General features: G+C 40.3%; 1 protein-coding gene across 8 annotated transcripts in view; it reads right to left on the reverse strand.

Annotated features, from left to right (window-relative positions):
• The window catches only part of LOC128734359 (serine/threonine-protein kinase MARK2-like), a 144645-nt gene that overhangs the window by 60114 nt on the left and 59926 nt on the right, over positions 1 to 24605 (reverse strand). For 6 of the 8 annotated variants that reach the window (XM_053828523.1, XM_053828522.1, XM_053828521.1 and 3 more), the window contains exons 2-3: positions 23164 to 24506; positions 6117 to 6329 (exon numbers count right to left, since the gene is read on the reverse strand). In XM_053828523.1, coding sequence (XP_053684498.1) covers positions 6117 to 6329; positions 23164 to 24348 — 1398 coding nt within the window. In that variant the 5' untranslated portion in view covers positions 24349 to 24506. Of the gene's footprint in view, positions 1 to 6116; positions 6330 to 13463; positions 14660 to 14930; positions 15331 to 15717; positions 15827 to 23163; positions 24507 to 24605 lie in introns of those variants that run through there. The other 2 variants (XM_053828524.1, XM_053828525.1) reach the window with 2 other exon arrangements.

Raw genomic sequence — 24605 nt, forward strand, 5'->3', positions numbered from 1 at the left:
TATTACGTTAATATCAAAATACACGGAAAGTTTGTAGAATGTAATTCTTAAATAAAGGAATTATACCACATGGTCGTTATGCCAAATGTGTATGAAAAATGGCCCCTTATAATTATGCCAACGTTTTCATGAAAAACATCATTATTCCAAATGATAATGCTAATTGGACGGCCCTTGTTCTCAGTGCCTTGTAACGGAACGATGATTGGTTCAAATGCGCACTCGTAGGACAACCAAGTTTTGTAAATTTTGCCTAACGTCCATTATGCCTATCGTCTATTATGCCTAACGTTCCTAAGTTCCTAAGTCCGTATCCATAACGTCGCGCACCCTTTTCAAAAATCCAAGATTATTTCCATTTAAGAAAAAAATGACAAAATTTTCCCGTCCCAAAAGGTAAAGGACTGTATTAGCCAAGTGGCCGATTCGATGGATATGTTTTAGATATGATAGCCAAGTAGTGTGCCGGTTCAGCCAGTATGTTTAAACGATCCGCCAAAATTTCGTTCATGCACACTCGGTTAATGCTAGTACTGCGAATTGATGCGACTAGTTTAAGCCTTCAGCAGAAACCAGCAGACAAAAGACGATACGTGGTTATAACGCCTTGAAAAAGATGTCAAATACATCGAAACGTCGGGCATAGAAAAGATAAAGTATCGTTTTGCTTTGACGATTGACTGTCCAGCTGAAAAAAACAAATTCGTGTATTTTCAACAGTCGATAGCTCTAAGTTTATGTTTTAGAATATATCGAGAACTTAGGTCTTGTAAGCAGGGACGTTAAATGTACTGGTTGGTGATAAAAATTTGAAGACTTTTACCATTTTATCTTGCTACCAGTCTTGCGACATGTTACTAGTACACAAGCACCGGAAAGAAATGCACGAACACCGAAAACATCTTTTGTTCTACATGTCAGACACTCTTCGATATGCGGGAAAAAGTGTCACCAGTCTTGGAGACACTTTTTTGTATTCTCTTTTGCTGCTTTGCGTCCGTAAGCCAAACATACAGCTTTCCCCCAAACAACACGGTTTTACGTAAGAAGGTTCCCAATACATCTTATTCTCAATTACTTCTCTATACTATTTCAACTATAACTGTAAGCATAAAGTGGCTAATGCATGTCATTTCTACACGACATTTTGCGTGAATGATCGGCTAACGTATGAAAATGTTTGCTTATTATCATGTACATATTCTGACTAGTCTCAACACTTATAAGATAGGCACTGCCGGTACAGAAACAGTACAGAGCGATGGTATTGGTTAAGAGTCTGACATGGCATTGCATGCTGGTAAATGTAATAGAAAAAGTGTAACCGTTTCGGTCCCTGCTTGTAAGTAAACATTTCCAGATTTTCAGAGTGCGGGGATTGATTTCTATAATACGGTTTTCAAGAGATAGGAACAAACACATGAAAAACAAACACGTACCTTCCGCGGACCGTAGCCCTTGACGGCAATGAACTAGAAGTGGCAGATAAGTTTGAATATATGTGATTTCTAGTGACCGCAAACAACTATCCTAGCAAGGAGTTCTGGCCGTGGATTCAACCAAGAAATCGGCCCTACCTTTCTTCGAAAAATGTTACGGCCAAGAAGCATACGCCTTCGTACGTAGCTGACAATGTACAACATCCTTATTAGGCCAGTAGTTTTGTATGAACTTGAAACCGTGTCGTTGCTCACAGAGAATATACGCGCCTTTACTGTGTTCGCGCGGAAGGTACTGCGGACGATATTTGGCGGAGTACAAATTGAAATCGAAGAGTGGCGGAGACTTATGAATCACGAGCAGTAAGCACTGCTCAGAGAGATTCCCATCGTACAGTTGGCGAATGTCTGTAGGCTACGGTGAGCCGGACATGTCGTAAGGATGCCGGACGACAGTGTGAAGAAAATGGTGCTCTTCAACAAACCCCCCGGCACCAGGAACGAAAGGTCCTACGTGCAAGAAGGCTCAACCGAATCGAAAGTGATTTCTGACACTTCTAAAACGCCTCGGAAATTAGCAACGAGTGGCCCAAGATCGAGTTGAATGGAGACGGCTGCTTGAAATAGCACGAGTACCCCTCTGACCGCTCATACTGACGAAGAAGAAGAAGAGGAGATAAGAAACATACGTAACATATGGAAATTGTACTAGGGCTAAACACAAATTTTAAGCGGTGGTTCTTCGAAAAATCCAAAACATTTGTAAGAGTAGTACGCGAAAATTATTTCAGAACCGAGGGTTTATTTTCATTTAACCTCAGACTAGAAAATACACACTAGAAATTTAATTTCGGCAAGGTTATCGACAGTTTCGGAACTTAGCTGAAAGTAGCCTTTTAGTAATAATTGAGTTACAGAAGAGCTACAGGATTACACACTGATGATATTGAAAATAATAACGGACAAGTCCTCTGAAAGGGTTTCGTAATGACTCGTGATGGCCAAGAGATTTCACAGTTACTCACTCCTCAAATCTGCATACAAAATTCTCTCCCGCATCCTGTTTCTCAGACTGACGCCATTGCAGGAAACCTTTGTTGGCGAATTCCAGTGCGGTTTTCGAAAGGGACGCTCCACGACGGATCAAATGTTCACTTTGCGACAAATCCTCGATAAATACCGGAAGTTCAACTTGTAGACTCACCATTTGTTTATAGACTTCAGGGTGGCGTACGATTCAATTAAACGAAATGAGCTGTGACAGATTATGCTTGAATATGTGGAAACCCATGTTCAAACTGATTAAACAAAACTGATTACGCTAATACGTTAAGGTTCAAAATCTAGCGTCAGGATAGCGGGTGAGACATCGGACTCGTTAGTGACGTTAGACGATCTGAAGTAAGGTGACGGACTATCAAATTTGATGTTCAAATTGCATTGGAAGGTGCTATTTGAAGGGCAGACTTGCAAAGAAGCGGTACCATCAACATGAAATCTCATATGCTCCTAGGGTTTGCGGACGACACGTGTGTTGGAACTGTGGCGCTGACAGGCAGAGATACTTTTGAAGTGGTCGACGCATTTGTTTACGTTAACGAGTATGTTAGTGATGTGACCACTATGTGGGCGGATAGCGGCTGCCAATAGGGCCCGATGGTGGTATGACTGATATAGCCACACGGATCAGGAAGGTCAGGGGTGCATTTGCAGGTTTGCGAAACATTTGGCGTTCAAACCAGATCACTCTACGTACGAAAACCCGAATTTTTAATTCAAACGTTAAATCCGTACTGCTGTATCTGTATGCCTGCGAAACGTGATGCGTTTCAGCGGAGACAACGCGAAAACTGCAGGTATTTATTAACCGGTGCCAGCGATATAACATTCGTGCTTGGTGACCTGACAACTGGATATCCAATGAGGAACTCCATCGTCGATGTCATCAACGGCCGATAGCAACAGAAATTCGTGAACGTAGGTGGAAGTGGATTGGTCACATTTTGAGGAAAGGAGCGAACGAGATTAGCAAAGATGCACACGACTGGAATCTACAAGAAGAGGCAGACCCAGAGGCTCATGGCGACGCAATACCAAGCAACAGAGATGCAGATATTGTGAAGCAACTAAAACACGGCAGGCTACGATGGGTTGACCACGTAGCAAGGATACAGGATGAGAGACCAGCGAAACCAATATTTAGCAGAGAATCCGACAGAGGCCGATGACTTCTAGACAGACCCTGTACCTGTTGGATGAACGCTGTTGACGTGGATGCTACAACAGCGGGTGTTAGGGACGACTGGATAGCGGCAGCCTAAGACCGAGAATCTTGGAGACGTCTCCTGAATACGGCATGGATTCGATGAGCGAATTGTCGCCGAAGAAGTAAAGTAAAGTAAGTAAGCACGTACTTGTGTTGTAGAATGTTGCTGATGAAAAAAGCAAAGCCTTGGGCATAAACCGTCTTTAGACATTATCCTTCTTTATCGACAGACTTCGCAGCCGGCTGTTAGAGTACAGGACAGTTACGGGGCTAGTGCAACAATCCTACTGACTCTACCTAGCAGCACCGCCTAGCCGAGATTCGAACATACGACGACTGGTTTGTTAGACCAGCATCGTACCTCGAAGCCAACTGGGGGGATGTTGCTGATGAAACTTGATTCGAATGCATCGTATGCGTTCAAAAGCAAATCTGGTGTACCCCAAGGCGGTATCTTGGGACCAGCGTATCGTAACGTTCCAGTGCATAGATTCGCCTATCATATTTGACTACAAAATTGTCGATCAGGTTGTATTGAGAAGTGCTGACCATGTGAATCTATCGTGGCGTAATCCTCGATCCGATGTGCGCGGGTTTGATTGTTATCGCTCACGCAATGATCTATTAGAGCCTTCGAATTGCACAAGTACGGAAAAGGCTAATGCGGTAGGTTCGGCGTAATGTGCCTGATGTGACCCATATAATTTAGCTTCGTGTCTCGATCGCTATTTTGCCTCAAAAAATTTGCAGCGCTGGCGCGAGATGCAACAGCTTTAACTTGTGGTAGGACTGCTAAACAGCGACATCGATTCTTCAAAATTACTGTCGCTGGTTATCGTTCCTGCATTTCTGTGTACAATGAAGGACAGCGACGCGCGCTTGGTGCAGCTTTCATGTTTTTCAATTGCCGAATGGCACCAAGTAAAAACTCATAGTTATTTTTGTGTTTATCATCGGCTGTTATGTCTTTATTTAAAGTCATTCGATGCTAAAAACTTTCTTAATAGAAAGACATATTTTTTTGTTATTTTAACAACCATTTTCGTTTACACTTAAAAACTTTCAATGGTGGCTGCAGCGAAGTTTAACACTTTGAAATAATAACCATCCACTGATGTGTACCCCATTCGTTTGGTGTATATAACTGATGGCTCTGTTAGGGAAGCTAAGCAGTGATATACGTAATGCGTGTGAAAAATTTATCTTCAAATAGCAATTTTAAACATTGCTGTATCTTTCTGCCATTCAGGATAGTCTACCAGTATGAAATCGCAATCCTGACTCCTCTGAATCGCAATGGAATGACTCCTCTGGGATTTTGAATGCTTTTTTATGGCGCGGATCAATTTTAAGGACCGTTAAAAGTATGATATGATATCTTTTTATCTCCAGATTTATTTTGAGTTTTTAACATGCAGTACGCCAACTTATCTCGGTTTTCATAAGCGTTGAAGATGCAACCATCGTTTATGTTTCATTTTTTGAGCTCAATCTTATGAAATACAACCTATTTTTAGTGTCAGTTTTTAGTTTAAGTACTGGGTGAGACATTTGCGATTTTTAGCAAATTGTGTTTTGAATATTGTTTGACATATAAACGTCCACCACGATCTACGAAATGGTTAGAGTAAGGACTAGGAAAATTTCTTACAGAATTAGACCATAACACTTCAAATTGTCCGGTATGCCAGGGTAGTAAAATGGAACACATAAAAACCCATGAGATCTTGCCAGCAATTTCTTACAGGAAGTTCTCTCTACAAGCCATCATACATGGTTGGCCAGCAAATTGTACGTACCTACCTGAGCTGACGTTCCAAGCAAGCCAAAAATAGCCTATCTTGACAGCTAGTTAAACAAGTTTATTACAACCGTTTTTCAGGCTAAACCGAAAAAGTGGTTTATGGCAGGATTACCTAATCGTAAAAAAAGAACCACAGCTGCGTACGTCTTTTGAGATAAATAAAACTAAACTGAATGAAGTGTAGTTTGAAATTAGTATTGATTTTTCTATGGTAATATTTGCCGGATGAAAAATGCTGGGTTTTTCTTGTGTTCAGTCAAATTTGAATGTTTTTGAACTATTCTAGTTTCTAGGCCCTGAACGATTAGGAACATTTTAAAAATATTGAGCAAAACTTAATCTAGAGAGTCCCTGACGAGACAAAAAGGTTTATGTACGTAAGGTAGTACGGACTATTTGGCTCACTGCATGAGTTGTTTTACTATTATTTTACCAAAACCACGACAAAAGTTGTACTTTTGGATACTTAGAATGACCAAATACAATTAAATTTACATAGTAGAAGTTGCATAGTAGAAATGTATATAAACCTGGTAGTTACCGGACCCATCCTCGTTACCAACAGTGATAAAAGTTGAGTCAGAAGGAAAAAAAGGACAACACTTACCTCTCGGTACAATTTTTGCAGCGACGACGCATTCAACTGTGTCTTGTCGATGATTTTGATGGCCACCTCCTTGGAGGTGGGCACGTGTTTCGCCAGTTTCACCTTAGCAAAGTTACCCTTGCCGATGGTTTTCAGCAGTTTGTACTTGCCGATGTGCTCTTCGGCTGGCCGCCATCGGGCGCCGGTTCCGCGCATCTGCATGTTCGGTGAGCCCTGGAGGATTAAAAGCAAACAAAGAGTTGGAGATTAGTCATCAGCCAGTCGGTGAACGAACTAACTAACGCGGAGATGCTCTCCGCACTAGCTAGCTACTAGCTAGGAAAAACAGACATAAATTTGTCATCGGTTAATTGCTCACGATCCGCGGCTTGATTTGGATCCACCCTCGAGGCGTTACGGAAGAATTATTGCATCATTACTGAGTCACTGCCGCGGCAGTGCTTGACTATTTTTACCACCCCGGCTAGAACACAACATAGCGGAAAAATATTGCAAGAGTTTGCAACAACCATCCGTCTCCGAGTTGTTGTTACCACTTTACGGTTAAGCTGTCATTTTCCCCCGGCAAATGGTGTAACGCTACAGTATGTGCTCTGTATGGATTTTGCTCTAAAAATTTACGACAATTGCGACCAAAATGACGTCGGGAAGCTGACAGTAAGGCGGTGGTTTAAATTTACCACAAATGTGGTAATCGTAAAATTTGTAATTTGCTGTTTCTAAATTGGAACAAGACTTCATAATTTGTTAACCGTCAATGTTTTTGCTAAAATATGACTGATTTCGGATCTTAGCGTACTAAACATATTTTTGCGTGCACAGCGATTTTTCGCCATGGCGGGTCGACTTAAGAGATCAGTGTAGCTTTAATAATAGAAACCGGCAAATTACTATTGGTGCTAAAAATATCGGCAATCATCGGCATTTCGAAAACTCGGTACCACGCGAGGATACGCACCAGACCGGATTGGTTAATCCCAGCTACAGCTACTACTACATGAGGTGTGAAATATTAAAGAAAACCGAACCGATCGGTTTTTGGTTGGAACGCTTGCTGTACTCGATGAGATTGGCAGCAGAAGGAAGTAATATTTTTGACGCCACAATTTAAGTGGAAAAACAAGAGTTGGGATTTTGTGATATGTTGATTTTAACAGCAACGCATTTTATGATAGCGTTTAGTTTGAAAACAGGCCCTGCCGACTGTCGATTACGATTAAAAACCTCACATAAATCAGCGGTATAAATTGTAATCCTTTTTTTTGAACAAAAATGTGAAATCACCTTCCAGTTACCAACAGGAACACTTCGGATTCTAATCGAATTGTGTGCTCCCATCGGATTCTAAATCATCTCGCGGCCAAAATAAACAACCGTGACAAACTGCGCGAGTGTTAGTGTGATATGAGAGCACCGCCGCAGTGCTGTCAAAGTGTTAAATTATTCTCCAAAAAATCGAATAATAAATCTGCTGGCTGGCTGCCTGGCTGGTTGAACACAACTGGTTCCGCCCGACAAGTACAATCACACAGCCTAGCGCTGGGGGTAAGAAACTTGATCTTGACATTGGGAATAGATTGTTTTGTTTTTCCATTTTGGCTTCTATATTTATTTCCGTTCACAGAATCGGCCAGTGCGGTACCGTCAATCGGTGTGACTAGCGTTTTTTTGAGACTTAAATAACAACCAGCCAATTTAGCAGTACAAATATTTGACTAATTCTTTTCAATGGTATCGTTACTTTTCGGCTAATGCTGCGACGCGTTAACCGATAAATCAATCACTTGTTAAACGATAAAGTCAATATTTATAATTTTCGACGCCAGAGTCACCCCGTCGGTTGGTAACTACAAAATGTTATTTGAATAAATCTAAACCAAATGGCCTCCCTCTTACGTCAGGCTGCTGTGCTGTGCTGCAAGATAGTTGGTTGTGTTTGCTGGAAAAACAGACTTTTCATGTGGAATCGGAAATATTGAGCGTTAGGTGAGGTAAGGCATAAAACTTGATTATGTGGGAAACTGGAGCATAAACATTGCGGCGCCGGAAAGAAAACTACTGAAGTAATTTACTAGGCTAGTGAGAAGCTGATAATGAAATTAAGCGTATGATTCATTATCTTACTTGTGAAGATAATTGACGAGAATCAATTGTACATTGGAACAGGTCAGAGATTGTTTAATTGTTATTGCACAATGTCTAGTATAATTATCGGTACTAAACCACATGCATTTGCTGCAGCAATATCGCCGCATTGTGTGTCCTGTTCAAAATGTTAACATTATCACTTTGATTACATCAAACAACAACAGCACCTCATCGCCGTCGTCACTCGGCTAAGTACCTGTACAATATTTACCAGCCCCGTGCAGGCAACTGGAGAACTGAATCATGGAAAACTACCCATCCTCCTATAAACCCATGCATGTGCAAGAACACCTGAACACCGCGACAGCTGATTGTGCCAAGCTCCAAGCAGGTATAATCAAACGGTGAATCGTATTTATTACCCCAGCCATCATATCACCTTCGCCAAAACAATCTTGGTTTCCAACTTCGCTGGCAAGTGATAAATTGACAAACGTTAATCTCACTCGGTTGTCAATTGGAAAATCAATTGCTCAGTGATTTCTAGGGTCAATATCGGTAATGGGATCTGTCAACTCACACGCAAAATATTCTATTAATAACACAAAGCGCGGTGTGTTAAACATTTCATTGAAAACAGTTTGACGTAAAATTATCGACAATAGTTACCTAATAAATTAGTACAATCAAGTTTCCACTAAATTAGGCTGACTCACAAATTATATCTGGGTTTTATAGGGGAATAATCAACGGTTGATTTAGTGGTTTTTATTTGGACTTTAACTTCAACTGTTTTGGAAATGTGCAAAATATCTGATTCACTTTAAAATAAAAATGAATTACCAAATATGGAAGTTTACCACAGGGCAAATGTTTATCAGTACGGGCGCTAAGTGTCCTTTGCTATTGTGCCTCTCTGTCGCAAACATATTAAAAAATAAGCTTTTCACGCCGGCGATTAGTTTTGCGAGACTTTTATCACGTTATTGTTAGTTTTAAAAAATTGTGACAACTTTGGAAAATTTTGTGAAAACCATGGTTTTTTGAATTGCCAAGAAAACTTAATCAGGGATGGTTCGATAACTTTGACTCAATATGATTCATTTGACAGTTCCATCTCAGCCAAGCAAAATTTGAAAAAGCTATATATAGGATATTTATAAAAGCCACATATATAACTTTTTCAAATTTTGCTTGTTAAATGAATCGAAATTGAGTCTTAGTGATCGAACCATTCATGAACTTAAATGGCCTAAGATGCTTGTTACAAAATTTGCTAAAAAGCTTGATTTAAGAATTATAAATTAATTTTTAAATCGAGCGATGTCCGCAAGAATCGAAAAATTTCCCTTAAACACTTTTGGTAGCTCGAAATTTTCAAATATTTTTTTTTCTTCTTAAGTCCATTTTATATACCTGTTCAATTTCATGAAATTCTGTGACCCTTCGGCTCATTCTGTACGATGGTCTTGAAAAAATTCCATTTTCTTTTCTGTATTACTGGCAGGGTAACTCGCTAATAGAATGCACTCGTTACTGTTTGCACTGTTAGTTTTAATTGTAACATTTTCCGGCCTATCTATTCGAAGAGAAAGTCACTGAAATTTTTTACGTTGAAGATTATAAAATGTTTTTTTTTCATGGTCACTATAACATTTGATACCGGGTTCTCGGCGTGCGGGGCGTGAATGCTAACCACTACTCCGGGACTGACCTCCATATTATAAAATGTTCCAAAAAGTTATCTATTAAGTGGTTTTCTGTGCAAATTCACAAATTCGGATGATCCGAATGGATCAATCACCGAGCCACAAATTCGATGCGCGTGTACGTCTATTCTCATTTACCACAACGTCACAAACAATTGTTAGGTTTTAAGCGGTTTTAAAGTTTTAACTCAGCGATATCCTGATTGTTCTTGCGAAATTTTTGCACCAGTTGATTGGAAATCTTCTACGGTACGGCTCCAAACAGCGAAAACTGTTCATTTTAAAGTGTCGGCTATTGGAAAATTGTCAAAGGTCATGCCGCGTATTATTTCATTTGTCATTTTCAATACATTTGCCCCGAAAATTGGATGTTTCACTAGCACAGGCATCAGTTTTAAGTTACTGTCAGTGCAACTGCAGACAAACATACGCTTGATGAAGCGTAAATTAGGGTTTTCTAGCTTTTGGAAATTTATTTGAAACTATCTTTGTAGTCATTTTAACCACGATTTCTTAACTTTTCGACCACGGATAACATAATTTTACATGGTCTTACTAGTTTATTATTGCCTCTAGTATTTGTGATAGAACTCATTTACACAATGCAATGGAACAAATAGAGCAAGCAGAGTTACCAGACTTTACTGAAGAAAAATCTGCAGTTCCAAAGATCTGCTTTTTTATCACCGAAGAGTTATAAATTCGTTTTAAAATTGAGAACGAAGCAAAATTTAGTCAAGTTTGAAATCAAATTTTCCATCACATGAAAGTTTAATCGCATTTTGCGCTTCATTTGTTAGTTTGTTTGAAGCTTTGTTAGTTCTTAGTTTTGCTGAAGCGTAAATACTTTTTTTTTCAAAACTTAAAATTTTTCTGGTGATAGCTACCAACCAGCTCTTCAATCCATTTGAAAGGTATATCCTTCTAATCGTCTGAAAAAAAGTTTCAGTCGTTTTGGTTATAAGCTAAATTAGTTATAACCACAAATGTGAAGGAGTCTTTTTGTCTCACTGTTCCCCAAATTTCAATTTAAGCCATAGTTTTTCGTTATAAAGAATAGTTTAGCGGTCGTGCTGTTCATTGTGTGAAATTGCAAAATGACGCAAAATGCAAAATGATTTTATCCACCTGTTTTATCAACTTGCACGATAAAATTTAATACGCATATGCTGCAAACCAACAGAGATTACTGAAAATTTATTAATTATTCTATGGGATATTTTATTATGGTCCAAACCGATCAGGATGATCTGACAGTAAAACTCTAACTTTTCTGCTCACGGTTGTATGTTGAAGTTAACAAAGCTGGCGGACTGATTAAGCTTTTTACCAGAGCAAGGTGTTTGCTATAGCTTTGTAACCGAAAACTTCATTAAATTATGGCGGTAGCTGCCAAGCAGCGAAAAGCGTAATCGGTTTTATTGCTGCGATAAGACTATAGCTTATAATCTGATTCCTAAAGAGGCTATAAAAACCTTCTGAAAAGTGGACCCCTTGGTCGGAAAGCAGTTTTATAGTGGTCATCAGAAAGTTCTGGTCGAGCTCATAGTTTTATTAGAGGTTTTATGAAATTGGTAATGCAAACCACTAGAGGAACGTAACAAAACTTAGAATTGTTACTTGAGTTTCCTTTATTTTTACGTCTTTTTACCACCCGTTAATCATTTTTCGTTGTTTTAACATCTGCTTTTGTGGCACCTTTATATCAGCGACTTGTTGTCATTTTTCATCACCTTTTCTGGCATTTTTGTTGCTCTCAATGGTGGCTTTCTGTCGACGTTTGTAATCTTTTTGGCAGTTCTTTTCGTGGTATTTTCCTAGTCTTTTTTCATCACTGTTTCGCCTACTTGTCATAAATTTTTCGCCATCTGTCCGTTGATGTTTCGCTGTCCTTTCACCGCACTTCTTCGATGTATTTTTGTCGTCTATTTGTTGTCTTTTCGTCCTCCTTTGGCGCCTTTTTGTAATCTTATTTTTGTCTTTCGGAAGTCTCTTCACCGTTTTTTCGTCACCTTTTCTTCGTATATGTCGTCTTTCTATCACCTTTCTCACGTATTTTTGTCTTTTTTTATGGCCTTTTTGTCATATTTTCATCGCGTTTTCGTCATCTGTTCGTCGTTTATTAATCTCTGTTTTTGTTGCTTTTTCGGCTGTTTTGACATTTTTTCGTCATCATTTTGTAATATTTATATATATTTGTCATCTCCTGGTATGTTTTGTTGTCCTTAAAACGTCTGCTTGCCGTGTTTTTGACGCTGTTCTGACATCTTTCCATCGTCTTTTCATCGCTTTATCATGCTAAGTTCGTCGTATTTTTGTCATCCTTTGTCGTCCTTTTGCATCAGATTTATCAGATTTTTGCTGTGCTTCTGTTTTTATACAACAAACTTCGTAGCCAACTGTCAGAGTACAGGAAAATTGCGGGGCTATTACAACGATCAGTGCTAAGAAATACGATTTCAATTTTTTTTCAATTCATTAATTTTTGAAATTTTTTTCCAAAAATATGAATCAAGAGCAAGAAAATTAACTGACAGGTTAGTAGCAATCATTAAGTACTGCAATTCATTAATGAATTGTTTTGAAGAGTAGAAAACTGAGAAAGACAAACACTGTCAACAATTCAGTAGTTATGTCCATGAGCTGACAAATAAAAGAACACTACCAGGGGTAAAATTGTATGCGGTGAATGCGTTTTATATTCGCCTTCATGCAGGGTTGTCAATTTTTTCGAGTACTGGCTACGATCCTATTGACTCTAACAACCGCTCCCAGCTGAGATTCGAGCCTTTTAGAAGGCGTTATAAATAATAACTTTCATTTATAACTCTTACAAAAAAAAGTTATGTTTTTCGTGATATTAGACGGATTTGCTTGATGCATCGAAAACTGGCGTCTCACTCTAAATTTAATTAATTTGATATTTAAATTTTTTCTAGAATGTAGGCATCGATATTTATTTTCGCAATAAAATAAAACATTCTAAAGAAAAAACAAAAAAATTGTGTCCCAAAAGCCAAAAGTGACGAAACCAGGACCACATTCTCCTATTTTAATAAACTTAACTTATGGATTGATGATCAATCAAATCAAATAAATTAATTCATTAAGGCTCAAACTGGTCATCCCAATACGATTAATTAAGTTAATTCCTCACAAAATAATCTCGGCTATAAATTCAAGTCCAATTGGGACTATCACTTCCTGAGATTTTTTGAATATACCGTTGACGACACGCATTTGATTTGATAAATAAACGCCGATTGTCTAGTTTCGATAAGGTTCCACGTTTAAACTGTCGTAGACGTCATCTTTAGACGGGGAGAAGTCTGTTATCGTTCAAAGTGTTATCTTCCAGCGCTTCTGGAAGGAGAAGCATTATTGTCTAGAGCAAAATACACAAAACCACGCTCCAGACTTGGGGATAACAACACAAGAACAACATAATAATGTACGCGTATGGAAAGTGATCAATCACAGAATCTTACGTTCCCAGGACTGCGGTGGCACACTCTAGGGAAAATCCGATGACCTGCTGACGCGGTATTACCTGAACTTTCGGCGGAGCGACTTGGTGGTGGTGCTTCATTATTTCGGAGCTGATTTTTTTCTCAGTTGAATTTTTCACGCCGCTACTGGTGGCCGGCAAGGGTGCGAAGATACTGGCGGTGGCGGCAGCGGCTACAGTCGCTATAGTTTTCGAGTTGCTTCCCGTGGAGGAAGCCGTCGAACTGGTTGATGACCCGATAGCGGTTGCCGGTTGGGGTGATGCCGCAGGTTGTTGTCCCTTCGGAATCATACTGGTGACGTGCGGAGGCGACGTGGTCGGAATGATCATCGGTGGACGCGGAGCGGGCTTCTTCTGGCGAAGCATTTTGGCTGTGTTTTCCGCATTCTTGGAATCCGACATGGTGCGGGAGACTGGATGAGCGGTCTTGAGCCGACGGGCGTAGGCTAGCGAGGTGGTTGTCACAGCACATCCGGTGGAGCTGCGTGAATCTTCTCCCCGCTTGAAGGGTGTGGGGTTAAGTTCGTCCTCGGTGTCACTGCCAGGCCGTTCCATGTATCCAAACCCGTTTCCGGCTACGTCACTTATGCCGGAGTTCAGTAGGCTTGGTAGTTCTCGGTAGTGAACGGGACGCTCCTTCTTTGTCACGTCTTTGGACTCCGTGGAACGCTCCGCGTTCATGCGGGTGTCGAACTCCATGGTGTTGATTTGGCGTTCCAGGTTTTGCAACACCGATAGTGACTGGTCGTCCACCGGGGACGGAATTGGGTCGGCTGTTGGTTTGACTGTTTTTGTAGGTTCAACGGTAGAGGTTATGTCACTAAGTTTGAGACTGTAACCATCGCGTATGTCGACCTGACCACGGGTGTTCTGTTCGTTGCGAATATTGCGGGCAAGTACCCGAGCCGGCTGGGGAGATCTGAGCAGGGTAGTACGTTTGGCGGCAGTAGGAAGCTCAGCCAAGGTTACTACCTCTAGTTTGTTTGGCTTCAACCGGATGCTGCGCCGGTTGGGTTCGTTGCGTTCGAATTCCTTGGAACTCATGGCTGCTGCACGTGTGTACAAACAAAGGGATTAAAAGTTTTCCACTGAAACAATCTAAACGTGTCAACCAAAGGAGCTAAACACTGCTCTAGTTCAGTTCAGTTCAGTTCACAATCACTGGATGGTATTTTACTTGGTTGGTTTGTTTGTACGGTCCACGACACTTTAGCTTAGACAGCAGCGGACTTCGTCAGCTGTAAATAGGATCAACAGAAAGAACGTAGAGATTAGAGGCTGGATTAGATGCACAGCAGCAAACTGACGTGTGCTTGCTTCGTATAGCCAACAGCAGCAGCGTTGATGATTATATTAGCACTGTTATACTTGACTGACCCAGCTGTTGATGTCCATCACCGATGATGCGTCGAGTGGTTTGTTTTTGGCGCTGATAATCCGATGAGTACACGAAACATTGAACACATAAGCTTATATGATGATAAAGGACAACACAATGGTTACACGTACAATGCCCAGAACAGGAGGTTAAACGTAGACGAGATCGTGCCCTGACACGACGCGTCGGAGACCTCGAGTAGAAACTTTTGCGCTAACGGAAAACGGAGAAAAGGTCCGCTATCTAATCGGCGACCTGCCTTGCAACACACAATCCTCTGTTCGGTTCAGAGATAAGATTACATCGTTCGGTACAACGCTAATAATTTGATGAAGGCGAAACTACAGCCGGAGGGCCGGATGCACTTTGACGATCCACGAGGTACCGCGGTGATAAATCCGAACTCCCAGTAAACTCGGTCGATTCTGCTTCACTTCTCAATCAATGCATCAACACTTTCACAGACAATTTCTAGGTTTGACAATCGCGACGCTGCTGATGTCCCGATTAGGCAGAACGAGTTGCTCGCCGTGCTCGCAGGGACAAAGATTCATGAGCGTCATGTGATTATTCGACGCGACTGGGAACAATTAAATATTTTTCATTCAAATTAAATATATTAGCACACACGCGTTCTTTTTTCTCAGTCTACACTGTCAACCATACATCTAGCGTCTATCTGCCAGAGTGTGATCTCATCCACCTGCGCGACGCCTGGTGGAGATTCACTTGGTCTCGCACACCTACGAGCCCCGCGTGTGCGCGAATCTTATCTTCCGAACCGAAAGCCTAGGCTAAATGGTATGAGTAATTATCGCTTAACACTCTACGCAAGTAGGTACCGACTGCCATAGTTGTTTTGACAAGAGACACAAAAGCCGAGCCATATTTGAAATTAAATACACCGTGAAGTTCTACCTGACACAACCATAATTGATCTCCGCTTGCGCAGTAGGGTGTCCACTTTCGAAACTTACATCACGTCACAAGAAATTATGAAAAGAAACTTTAAATAATGGCAGTAATTTGCACAGCACGTGTTCGCCAGGGTTGCAACTTCGTGTGTAACTGATCGCAGTTCCTGAGGGACCAAATTTCGCAGAACTACGAACCGAACGGCGACGGCGGTAGCTCTTATCAATAAGATTGTGCTATCGCTATCGATTGCAGCAGAACGGCACGGCACCCATATATTCGTGCGCTGGTAAACACCCACACCCAGCCACTGCCGGGCAGACGACGGAGGGAGGGGGGCTTTCGTGATAAATAAAGTAACGTTTGCTTTCATCCAGCTCGTCCGTCTACGGTGCAGAGGTAGGGCCTTTGGCCTCGTACCCCAAAAATCGTAGGTTCGAGTTCTAATTTGTGGGTGACTGATAAATGATGGAAATCAGCTGTAGAGTCGGTTCAACTAGAAGTTCAGTACTTAGCACACTTGCTAGCAGTGTGTCAAGGTTTCACTACTCCATTTGCAGGTGCGCAATTATCGGATCGCTTATTGTAAAGAAAACCTCGAACGATACTTTGGCTGACTCAAGTAGTCGTAGGCAGAAGAAAAGCGTTTAGTCATCCCTCCGGTCCGGATTGGCTTTGGTCAACGTTAAGCGGTATTGCTACGAGAAGCTGTGCTTGTTGCTGGTTGTTAGTTCAAGAGCACACTCATTTGTTGTTTGAAGTTGTTACAAGCGAGCAACGACTGTCTAGTAGAAAAGAGGAAACATTTCCGATTTTGGCATGACAGACTGACTGAGAGACGCCAATGACTTGAGCTTGGTTAACGGAAGGTGCACGTGTGTGTGTTTGGACGATATAACATGACAAGTCCTCTATTTCTTGTTAATTGACTTAAGTAATATGTATACAACCTCCGTTTCAATGAGTCGTGACAGTCACGAGCGAGCAGGAGATTTAAAACTACAGATAAATAACTGAAAAAATAGTTGTCAGCTGAAATACTAGCTGAAAGTAACAATAATAAAGTCTCTTGCTATAATACTGTTCATTCTAAAATTTTGGTAAAATCCATCAATACAGGTTGAATGTTGAACGATTTAAAACCCCAAACCAGTTTCGGAATGTAACATATTGTAATGGGGAAAAAATTCAGCTAGAAGAAAGTCATCTAAACAGACGGTCCGTGAATAACAAAAACAGCGCTGAGTGTTTGTTATTTTAACTAAGGACTTTCTGACAGTACAAATTGCAGTTAACAACTCTCACACTGGAGCCGACGCGACTACTCGGATAACCGAGTGAAAGCGCGTAACCTGCGGAAAAGGTGAACGGACGGAGATTTTGACAGAAATTTGCCCTGCGGGCTACGGGCCTGACTCGGACGAACGGACGGCCATGTATCCATTGAACAACCAACCATTCGTTATATTTAATTGTTACCACGGCAGTGTGAAATTTGCCGATGGCAGAAATTCGTCCGAGTAGAGTGGAGTGTGTGATTATGAAGTGATAAATGTTTTTGCTTTCCACCGCCGGCCGCCCGACCGATCGGATCTACCGATGTATAGGTGGAAGAATTGCAATGACGGGTCATAACCATGCCAGTTCGAGACAGACATGACATGTTTTCAATCATAAATGTTTTCGCTAATGAAAAAAAAAACTATTGGAAAAAATACAATTCTGCCCCTTCAAGGTTTACAATTATCGATACAAATTGCCGATTTCTCAATCCATGTTGAATCTATAAAATCCTTAATACGCTTGAATTTTCAGTCAATTTTCATGTTTACCTAGAAACTAACGCTGCCAGCGGCAGAGTAATTCAGTGAGCAACATGTCCCCCCATATATCGCATAGAAATGTTTATTTGTCAAATGAAGGCCTTTTATTGTGCCAAACAAATGGTTAGCTATATGATGATGCCTTACGGCTCTTCGAGTCACTGCACGCGCTTGCTACCGTCGCACAGTGGAATCAGTAGCGTTCAGTTATGGTTAAAATGGCATACGGTTTGCTAGCTGTGTTTCATTTACAAAGATTAAAAGTTATTAATTTTTTCTTCAAATGTCTATCAGCAAAATAAAAAAAAAGTTTGTTCCAGTAATTGTTTAGTTTCTGAGAAAAAGCTATAGGAAACAGGCTTACAGGCGTCTTATTGCACTGAATTTTTTCCTCGAATAGCTGTAATATTTTTTTTTATACTTTTCTCCTGGTCGGGGATCGTTATAAAATTCGTATCAATTGTATCAATATGGTATAATCTAACCTCATGCTATCCAATATGGCGATTACATGAACTATCACTTTTCTTGTCACCGACTAGGCCAACTATGTAGCATGTACCGCAGAAAAAATTCTAAGGAATCAATCAGAACCAGAAATAATAGCAAATTCCATTCAACTCGTTGAAATTAAGGGAGTGGTAGAAAGCGTGGACCTCCCGTACCAACGATTGCTATACAATGTCTTTCCGGTTACAGGGAGTTTGTTTGCTAATAAAGGTTAAATGATACTTCGGTCCCTCAGGGAAGACCTAAAACGGAATTTGGACCAGAATCCAGGCAGCAATATTAGTATTAATATGAGTATAAAATCATTAAAAAAAATTGTTTAAAAAACAAGTTGAAGGTCAAGTAACCATGGATTGATCCTCAGGCTGTTTCGCATCATTCCTTTGTTCCAAATTCTGCATTACAAACAATGGAGTCCTTGCCAGGGTAATCTGATTGAAGGTTTTACTGGCCCAAGAAACGTTATGAAGTCTCTTAAACAAAGTAAATTATAACTCGTTTAAACATATGTGGTCACACTGATACCGCCCATATGCCGTGTTTGTACCAGTGCTCGAAAAAATTGATAGCGTTGCATGACTGCGAATATAAAACGCATTCAGTGCATACATTTTTACCCCATGGACATACATTATGGCCCATGGACATGACTACTGAACTGCTGACAGTGTTTGTCTTTCTCAGTTTTCTACCCTTTCATTCATGAATTGCAGTACTGAATGATTGCTCGACTAACCTGTCAGTAAATCTTCCTTTTTATCCGTCTCTTTTAGATTCTATGAACTATTTTCTGTTCTGGTCAAACTTTAATATTATAATTTTCCTAGATTTGCTGGATGCATGTGTCTTCCAGCGTTGCTAGATTTTGCTGAAGAAAAATCCGCAGGATCACAACCTGTGTTTTCATCACCGAAGAAAGGGTTAAAATTTCTTTCCAAAATTAAGAAAGAAGCAAAGTTCAATCAAATTTTGATTTAAATGAAAGTTTAACCGACATTTGTAGTTCATTTGAACGTTTGTTAGTATTAAGTGATTGTGAGATTTGCGGAAAAGTGTAAATTAATTTTGTTGTGTACCGTTTTCTAACATATCGATGCCTCTTTCGCGCTTTATTCCGTAACACGTGGCCTAGACGCTTTAATAGCGTTTGTTTTATAGTGTTCTTGGCCGTATTTGAAGGATATCAGCACTTTTTTGAATCCAATTAGTTCGCTACAAATTTGAGATTTGACCTAAATTATTCACTACTCTGGACTCTCGTGCTTCATCTTTCATCATTTGCCTTTCGCCGTTGTTTTCTCGTCTTTCGTCTTTTTTGGTATGTGTGCTATTGCCCTTTGCTATCATCTTTTGGTCGTTTTGATTGTTGTCTTTTTAACAACTGTTCGTAATTTTTCGCTCTTTTTCTTACCTGGATCGCTTTTGCATCATCTTTTTGTCTTTTTTCACTGATTTGTTGTTATTTGTCTTTTGTGGCATTTTTGGTTGCTGTTGATGGCGTCTTTTAGTCATCATATGTAGTATTTTTTGACATTTCTTTCGCTGTTTTGCTATCTTGTTATAGTCTCTTCATTGCCTTTTCTGCATCTATTTACATCTATTTTACCTATTTACTTTTGGTCGTATTTTACTGTCGTTTTTACCATTTTTGGTTACTGCGTTTGAGTCTCTCCATTGTATTTTCGTCGCCTCTCGTCTTTCTCATATCGCGTGCTTGTCATCAGTTTTTCGTCACTTTTCCATCGTGCTTTCGTCGTCTTTTCGTAATCCTGTTTTTGTCTTTTCGATGCCTTTTTGTCATTTTTTCGTTTTCTTTCCTTCGTATTCGTCGTCTTTTGGTTATCTCTCTGTCGTATTTTAAACGGCCATGAACTTTTTGTCATTTTTTGTCAATTTTCAATTTTTTCGGCGGGTTTTTGCCGTTTTTGTCGATTTTTTGTTACTGGTTTGGTGTCCTTTCGTTGTCATTTTGCAGTTTTTTCTTCACTATTTATCATCTTTTCATCATTCCGCCGTTTTTTGTTGTGTGTTTTGTCACTTTTCAGCCATTTTTCGTCGTCCTATTTGTTACGACAACAAAACGTAGTCCTTCTTCATATTGTTTTTTCGGTCTTCTTTCGTCGTATTTCTATCGTATATTCGTCATTTTTTTGGCATGTTTTGATGTCTTCTTAAAAACGCCTTTTTTGTTTTTTCGCTGTTTTGGTGTTTTTTCGTTTGTGTTTTCATCTTGCTTTCATGTTATTTCGGTCATATTTTGTGTCGTTTCAACGATTTTCTATCATATTTTTGCTTCCTTTTCAACACGCTTTTTTTTATTATATTGCATTTTCGTCGTCTTCACGCTGCGCAGGGGCGCCAGATCTTCTGGCAAAACTGTAAAGTTTCTTAATTTTGAAGTACTCTTTGTTATACCAAAAGATTGAGGAAAACCGATCAATAAATAGAGAATTAAGTTTTTCATTTAAAATTAAAAATAAAGCCCGAGAAAAAGTAGTAGAAGATATTAATTTTAATCAAGGAGCTTTTGTCGAAAGAAGAAAGTTTCTATCGCTTAAGGAAAAAAGTAATTGTACTACAAACATACTCCCTTAACATGTTTTCTAAATTGTATTTGGTTATTTTCATTTCTGCGTAATTTTGATGTTCCATAAAGTTTGACAATGCATTTTTTTGCTTAAATTTAAATAGCTCTAAATTTTTGAGTTTTCGGCCTCTTTTCGTCTATTTGTCATTACTTTTTAGTCATATTTCCGTCGTTCTTTCGTTTCTTTTTATTTGATGTCTGTATTTTCAATACCTTTTTGACATCTCTTAGTTTTCTTTTCTTCTTATTCTTCGTCTTTTTATCATTTCTCTGTCGTATTTTTGTCATCTTTTCATGATCTTTTTGCCACCTTTTCATCGTATTATTGTCGTTTGTTTGCCATTTTTTGGCGACTTTTTGCCGTTTTTATCGTCAGTTTTGTGGTTGTCGTATTTTCTTTGTTTCATCTTTTCAGTTTTCAGTCGTCATTTCACCATGTTGTTGCCTTTTCGTCACTTTGTTGTTGTCAAAAAGATAATTTATCTTCATTATTCGAAATCAAAAATAAACAAATCCCGAGAAAAAATAGTAGTAGATATTATTTAAGGAATCATCATTGTTTCGTCATGTTTCCGTCGCGTACTTTTGTCGTCTTTTCATGTTATCGTTGTTTTTACGATGCCTTTTGTCATCTCTTTATCCTCTTTCGTATTTTCACCGTTTCTTTATTATATTTTCTTCGTATTTTAAGTTTTGGATTCTCGCGTAAAACGAGTAAAGCGAGTACTTGCAGGTATAATTCTTTCAAAAACTCGAAATAAAGTATGAATTGCGTTTAAAACAACGAAAGGGGGTCTGCAACACTATCTTTTGAACAAGTCATCTATCCAAAAATTCAACAATTCAAAGAGTAAAATTCCTTGACCAATCTTTCAGTACCAAAACCGCACTGTTCAAAGCAAACAGTGCGATTCCAGCGAAAAGTATCTATTCCAAACGTTAATGGGTTAACACAAAGCTGAGTAAGTGACAGGGAAGGTCTTCCTGGACTCGGATTTCGATGGCCGACTCGGTACGTGCGGACACGTACAAACCCCCGCGGCAAGCAACTCGTCCAAAGCCACCTCCTAACTAAACCTTCTTCTATTTCTCTCTTTTGTTAAAGAACACAATTAAAGGACATGTGTATAAATGGATTCGAACACAAACACACACACGCCATTCAATGCGAAATGGCAAGGTTAAAGTTCACCCACTGCCGGAAGGATACTTGGCTCGAAAGCGGCTGCTAACGATTTTCGCTGGAATTAAGAAGTCAGGGCCAAAATGTGCCTTTTAACAAATTCTCAGAACACGAAATACGAAAATGGTGCTGCTCCTGTTTTGCTGGCGGCAGCAGTAACCAAAGTGAACTGAGCATTGCCGCAATGTTACCTACATACCTAACCTATACGTTTGCCGCTGTCGGTTTGATCTTTTGTATCAAAAGAGACATTGTTAGGGGCTTTCTTTGACGTGTTTGTAAATAAGAATGATTAAAATTCGGCACGTGGCATTTTCTTCCGGCTTCGGGGAATTCTCGGCATAACTTTGTTAACGCGCAAAGAACAAAGTGTCGTATCAAAATGATACACCATGCCATACAAGCCCCCCGTTGATTAAAGTTGCTGTTTTTAATTTTAGATAACCGTAGTTTCAGTATTTTAAGAAACATGGAATTTTTAAATGTTTTCTAGCAGCAGTGACCCTAACGAACTCAGTTGAATACATCAAAGGACAAATTGAAGGTAATTTATTCAGTTTTTTTATCTTCATTATTTCGACTGAGGATCAAAAGAAAAAAATGGTTTCGAACAGTAGCAGTTTCTTTATAAAAACAATCTAGCATGAATGAATTTAAACACAGTTGAATTGATTAAACATTTTAGCAAGTCATGGAACGTGCACAATTTCTTTTTGCTCGACAAGTTGCAATCATAAATTCAATAGTTAAAATGAAATTTTGGACGACGAAATCATTTTTGATAATCACTTTATAAATGTTTATACAGCGATGATACTCATTTTTGATTACATGGGTAACATCAATAAGCAAAAATGTCGCATTATGGGTAAAGACAATCTTCGTGCTATTGTCAAAATACTATTGTATCTGGAACAAGACAATATTTGGTACGCTTTATGGGTCGATAGAATGATTGGTCTATTTTTTTTTGTTCAAAAATTTTGTCAGCCAGAACGTAACAGTTAATGATGATCACAATAGAGTCATTTTTGTACCACGTCTGAGTGCTTTCAATGTGGACGACCTGTCATTTTAACAAGACGGTGCAACATGCCACACCATTCTCGTACCATAATTGGTTTAGTGAAAGAAACATTTGGCGGTTTCCAGCTTTATATAATAAAAAGGATTAAATAATAGAATGGCGTTATTATCGAATACTTTCTCGTGTTTTTTAAATAACTGAATTGACAGTCGCTTGTTTACGCCATTATTATTACCCCATTCGATCCATTCTCGTAAAACGCTGGAACTATAAAAAGTAGCAAATCTGAAATCGCTATCAAAACCGAATAATCAATTACCTTATCTCGACCGGCATCCTGGACTCGAGCTTTGGCACTTTTTGGCTTATCGTGGATGGGTTTGCTCTTAGCCACAACCGGCAGTCCACCGTCAATCATGGTCACCATGACACGGCGATTCTGGTTCGGCTGCGCATGCGGCGGATGATGCGGTGCAGTGTGTTGTTGCGATTGCTGCTGCTGCTGCTGCTGATGTTGATGGTGGTGGGATTGCGCACTGGAATGTTGCGATTTGGTGGTCTGTTGGTCGCCCTGTTGCTGCTGCTGATGCGACGGATTTGAAAGATGTTGCTGCTGGGACTGGTGCGACGGCAGAACCTGCTGCTGTTGCTGGTGGGAAACCGGTGGACGTCCAGCGTCCATGGCGACCGGCGTTTGGATTGTACTGAGGCGATTCTTCTCCTTCTCCTTCTGCAGCTGTGCGATGGTGGCGGGTGTGTGGGATTTGGAACGCTTGAGAAACTTCATCATCGGATTTTTGATCCGATACTGAACGGCGGAGTCGTCGTTACGACCGACGGCCGTGGCCGCAGTATGGTCCGATTTGTCGCCGCCTAGGATGGCGTTGGCATCGAGGGAGTTAATCTTATCGTCTAGTCTTCGAAAGCTACCATCCGGCAGCTTGACGTAGCACCCTTCGGTCATTTTATGGTACGAATCGGAAGGTAATTTGTGGTAACCATTGTCCAGCGTTTTGTAGTAACATACATCAGTCTTATGGTAGGCTTCGCCCGATTTGAAGAACTCCTTGCTGCTCGTTGAACTGAACACGGTACCAGAGTCTTTGATCGTTCCATCCCGGCTGAGATTCAGGTCGTTGCTCAGGGTCGTCGTTGTACTTCCAGGCGGTGCTGTAGGACTTTGTCCGTTCGCTACCTGCAACAGTTGGTCGATGTTTCTACTTTCGGTCCGTGCTTTGTACAGTGGATCCTTGATGTGGTAATCCTTGGCGTTGAAAGAACTTTCCTTCTTCAACAGTTTGATGTTCGCCAGTGCCGGCTGAACCGACGAATGGCGATGGTAGATTTTCTTCCCATGCCGGCTGACGACCGTTCCTCCCTGGTGGTGGTGTCCGCTGTTGGTCGCCGCTGTGCTACTCGAAATCTGACCCATTATGCTCGATAAGCTTTTGATAGCGTACGCTGTGTCTAGTTTGTTGCCCGCAAGGGTTGCCACTTCGTACATATTTTACCCCCCGGAAAGGGGTGGAAAACCGGTACCGGTTGGAAGGACACTTGAAATCACTGGTTGTTTCGATGGTTGTGTGGAATATAGATTGGCTGGCTGGCTGGCTGGCAGGCTTCCACTCTGCTAGAAGGCGCTGCTTGCGATCATTTTGCGTGCTACGAATAATAACAGTTTGAACATGGGTTATATTTACGCTAAGACCGTATAAGTTCACCCGATTCTGCACTGTACGGGCAGGGCAATCTTTCCACGTG

This window comes from Sabethes cyaneus, chromosome 2 (genome assembly GCF_943734655.1).
Source record: "Sabethes cyaneus chromosome 2, idSabCyanKW18_F2, whole genome shotgun sequence".
Classification (NCBI taxonomy): domain Eukaryota; kingdom Metazoa; phylum Arthropoda; class Insecta; order Diptera; family Culicidae; genus Sabethes; species Sabethes cyaneus.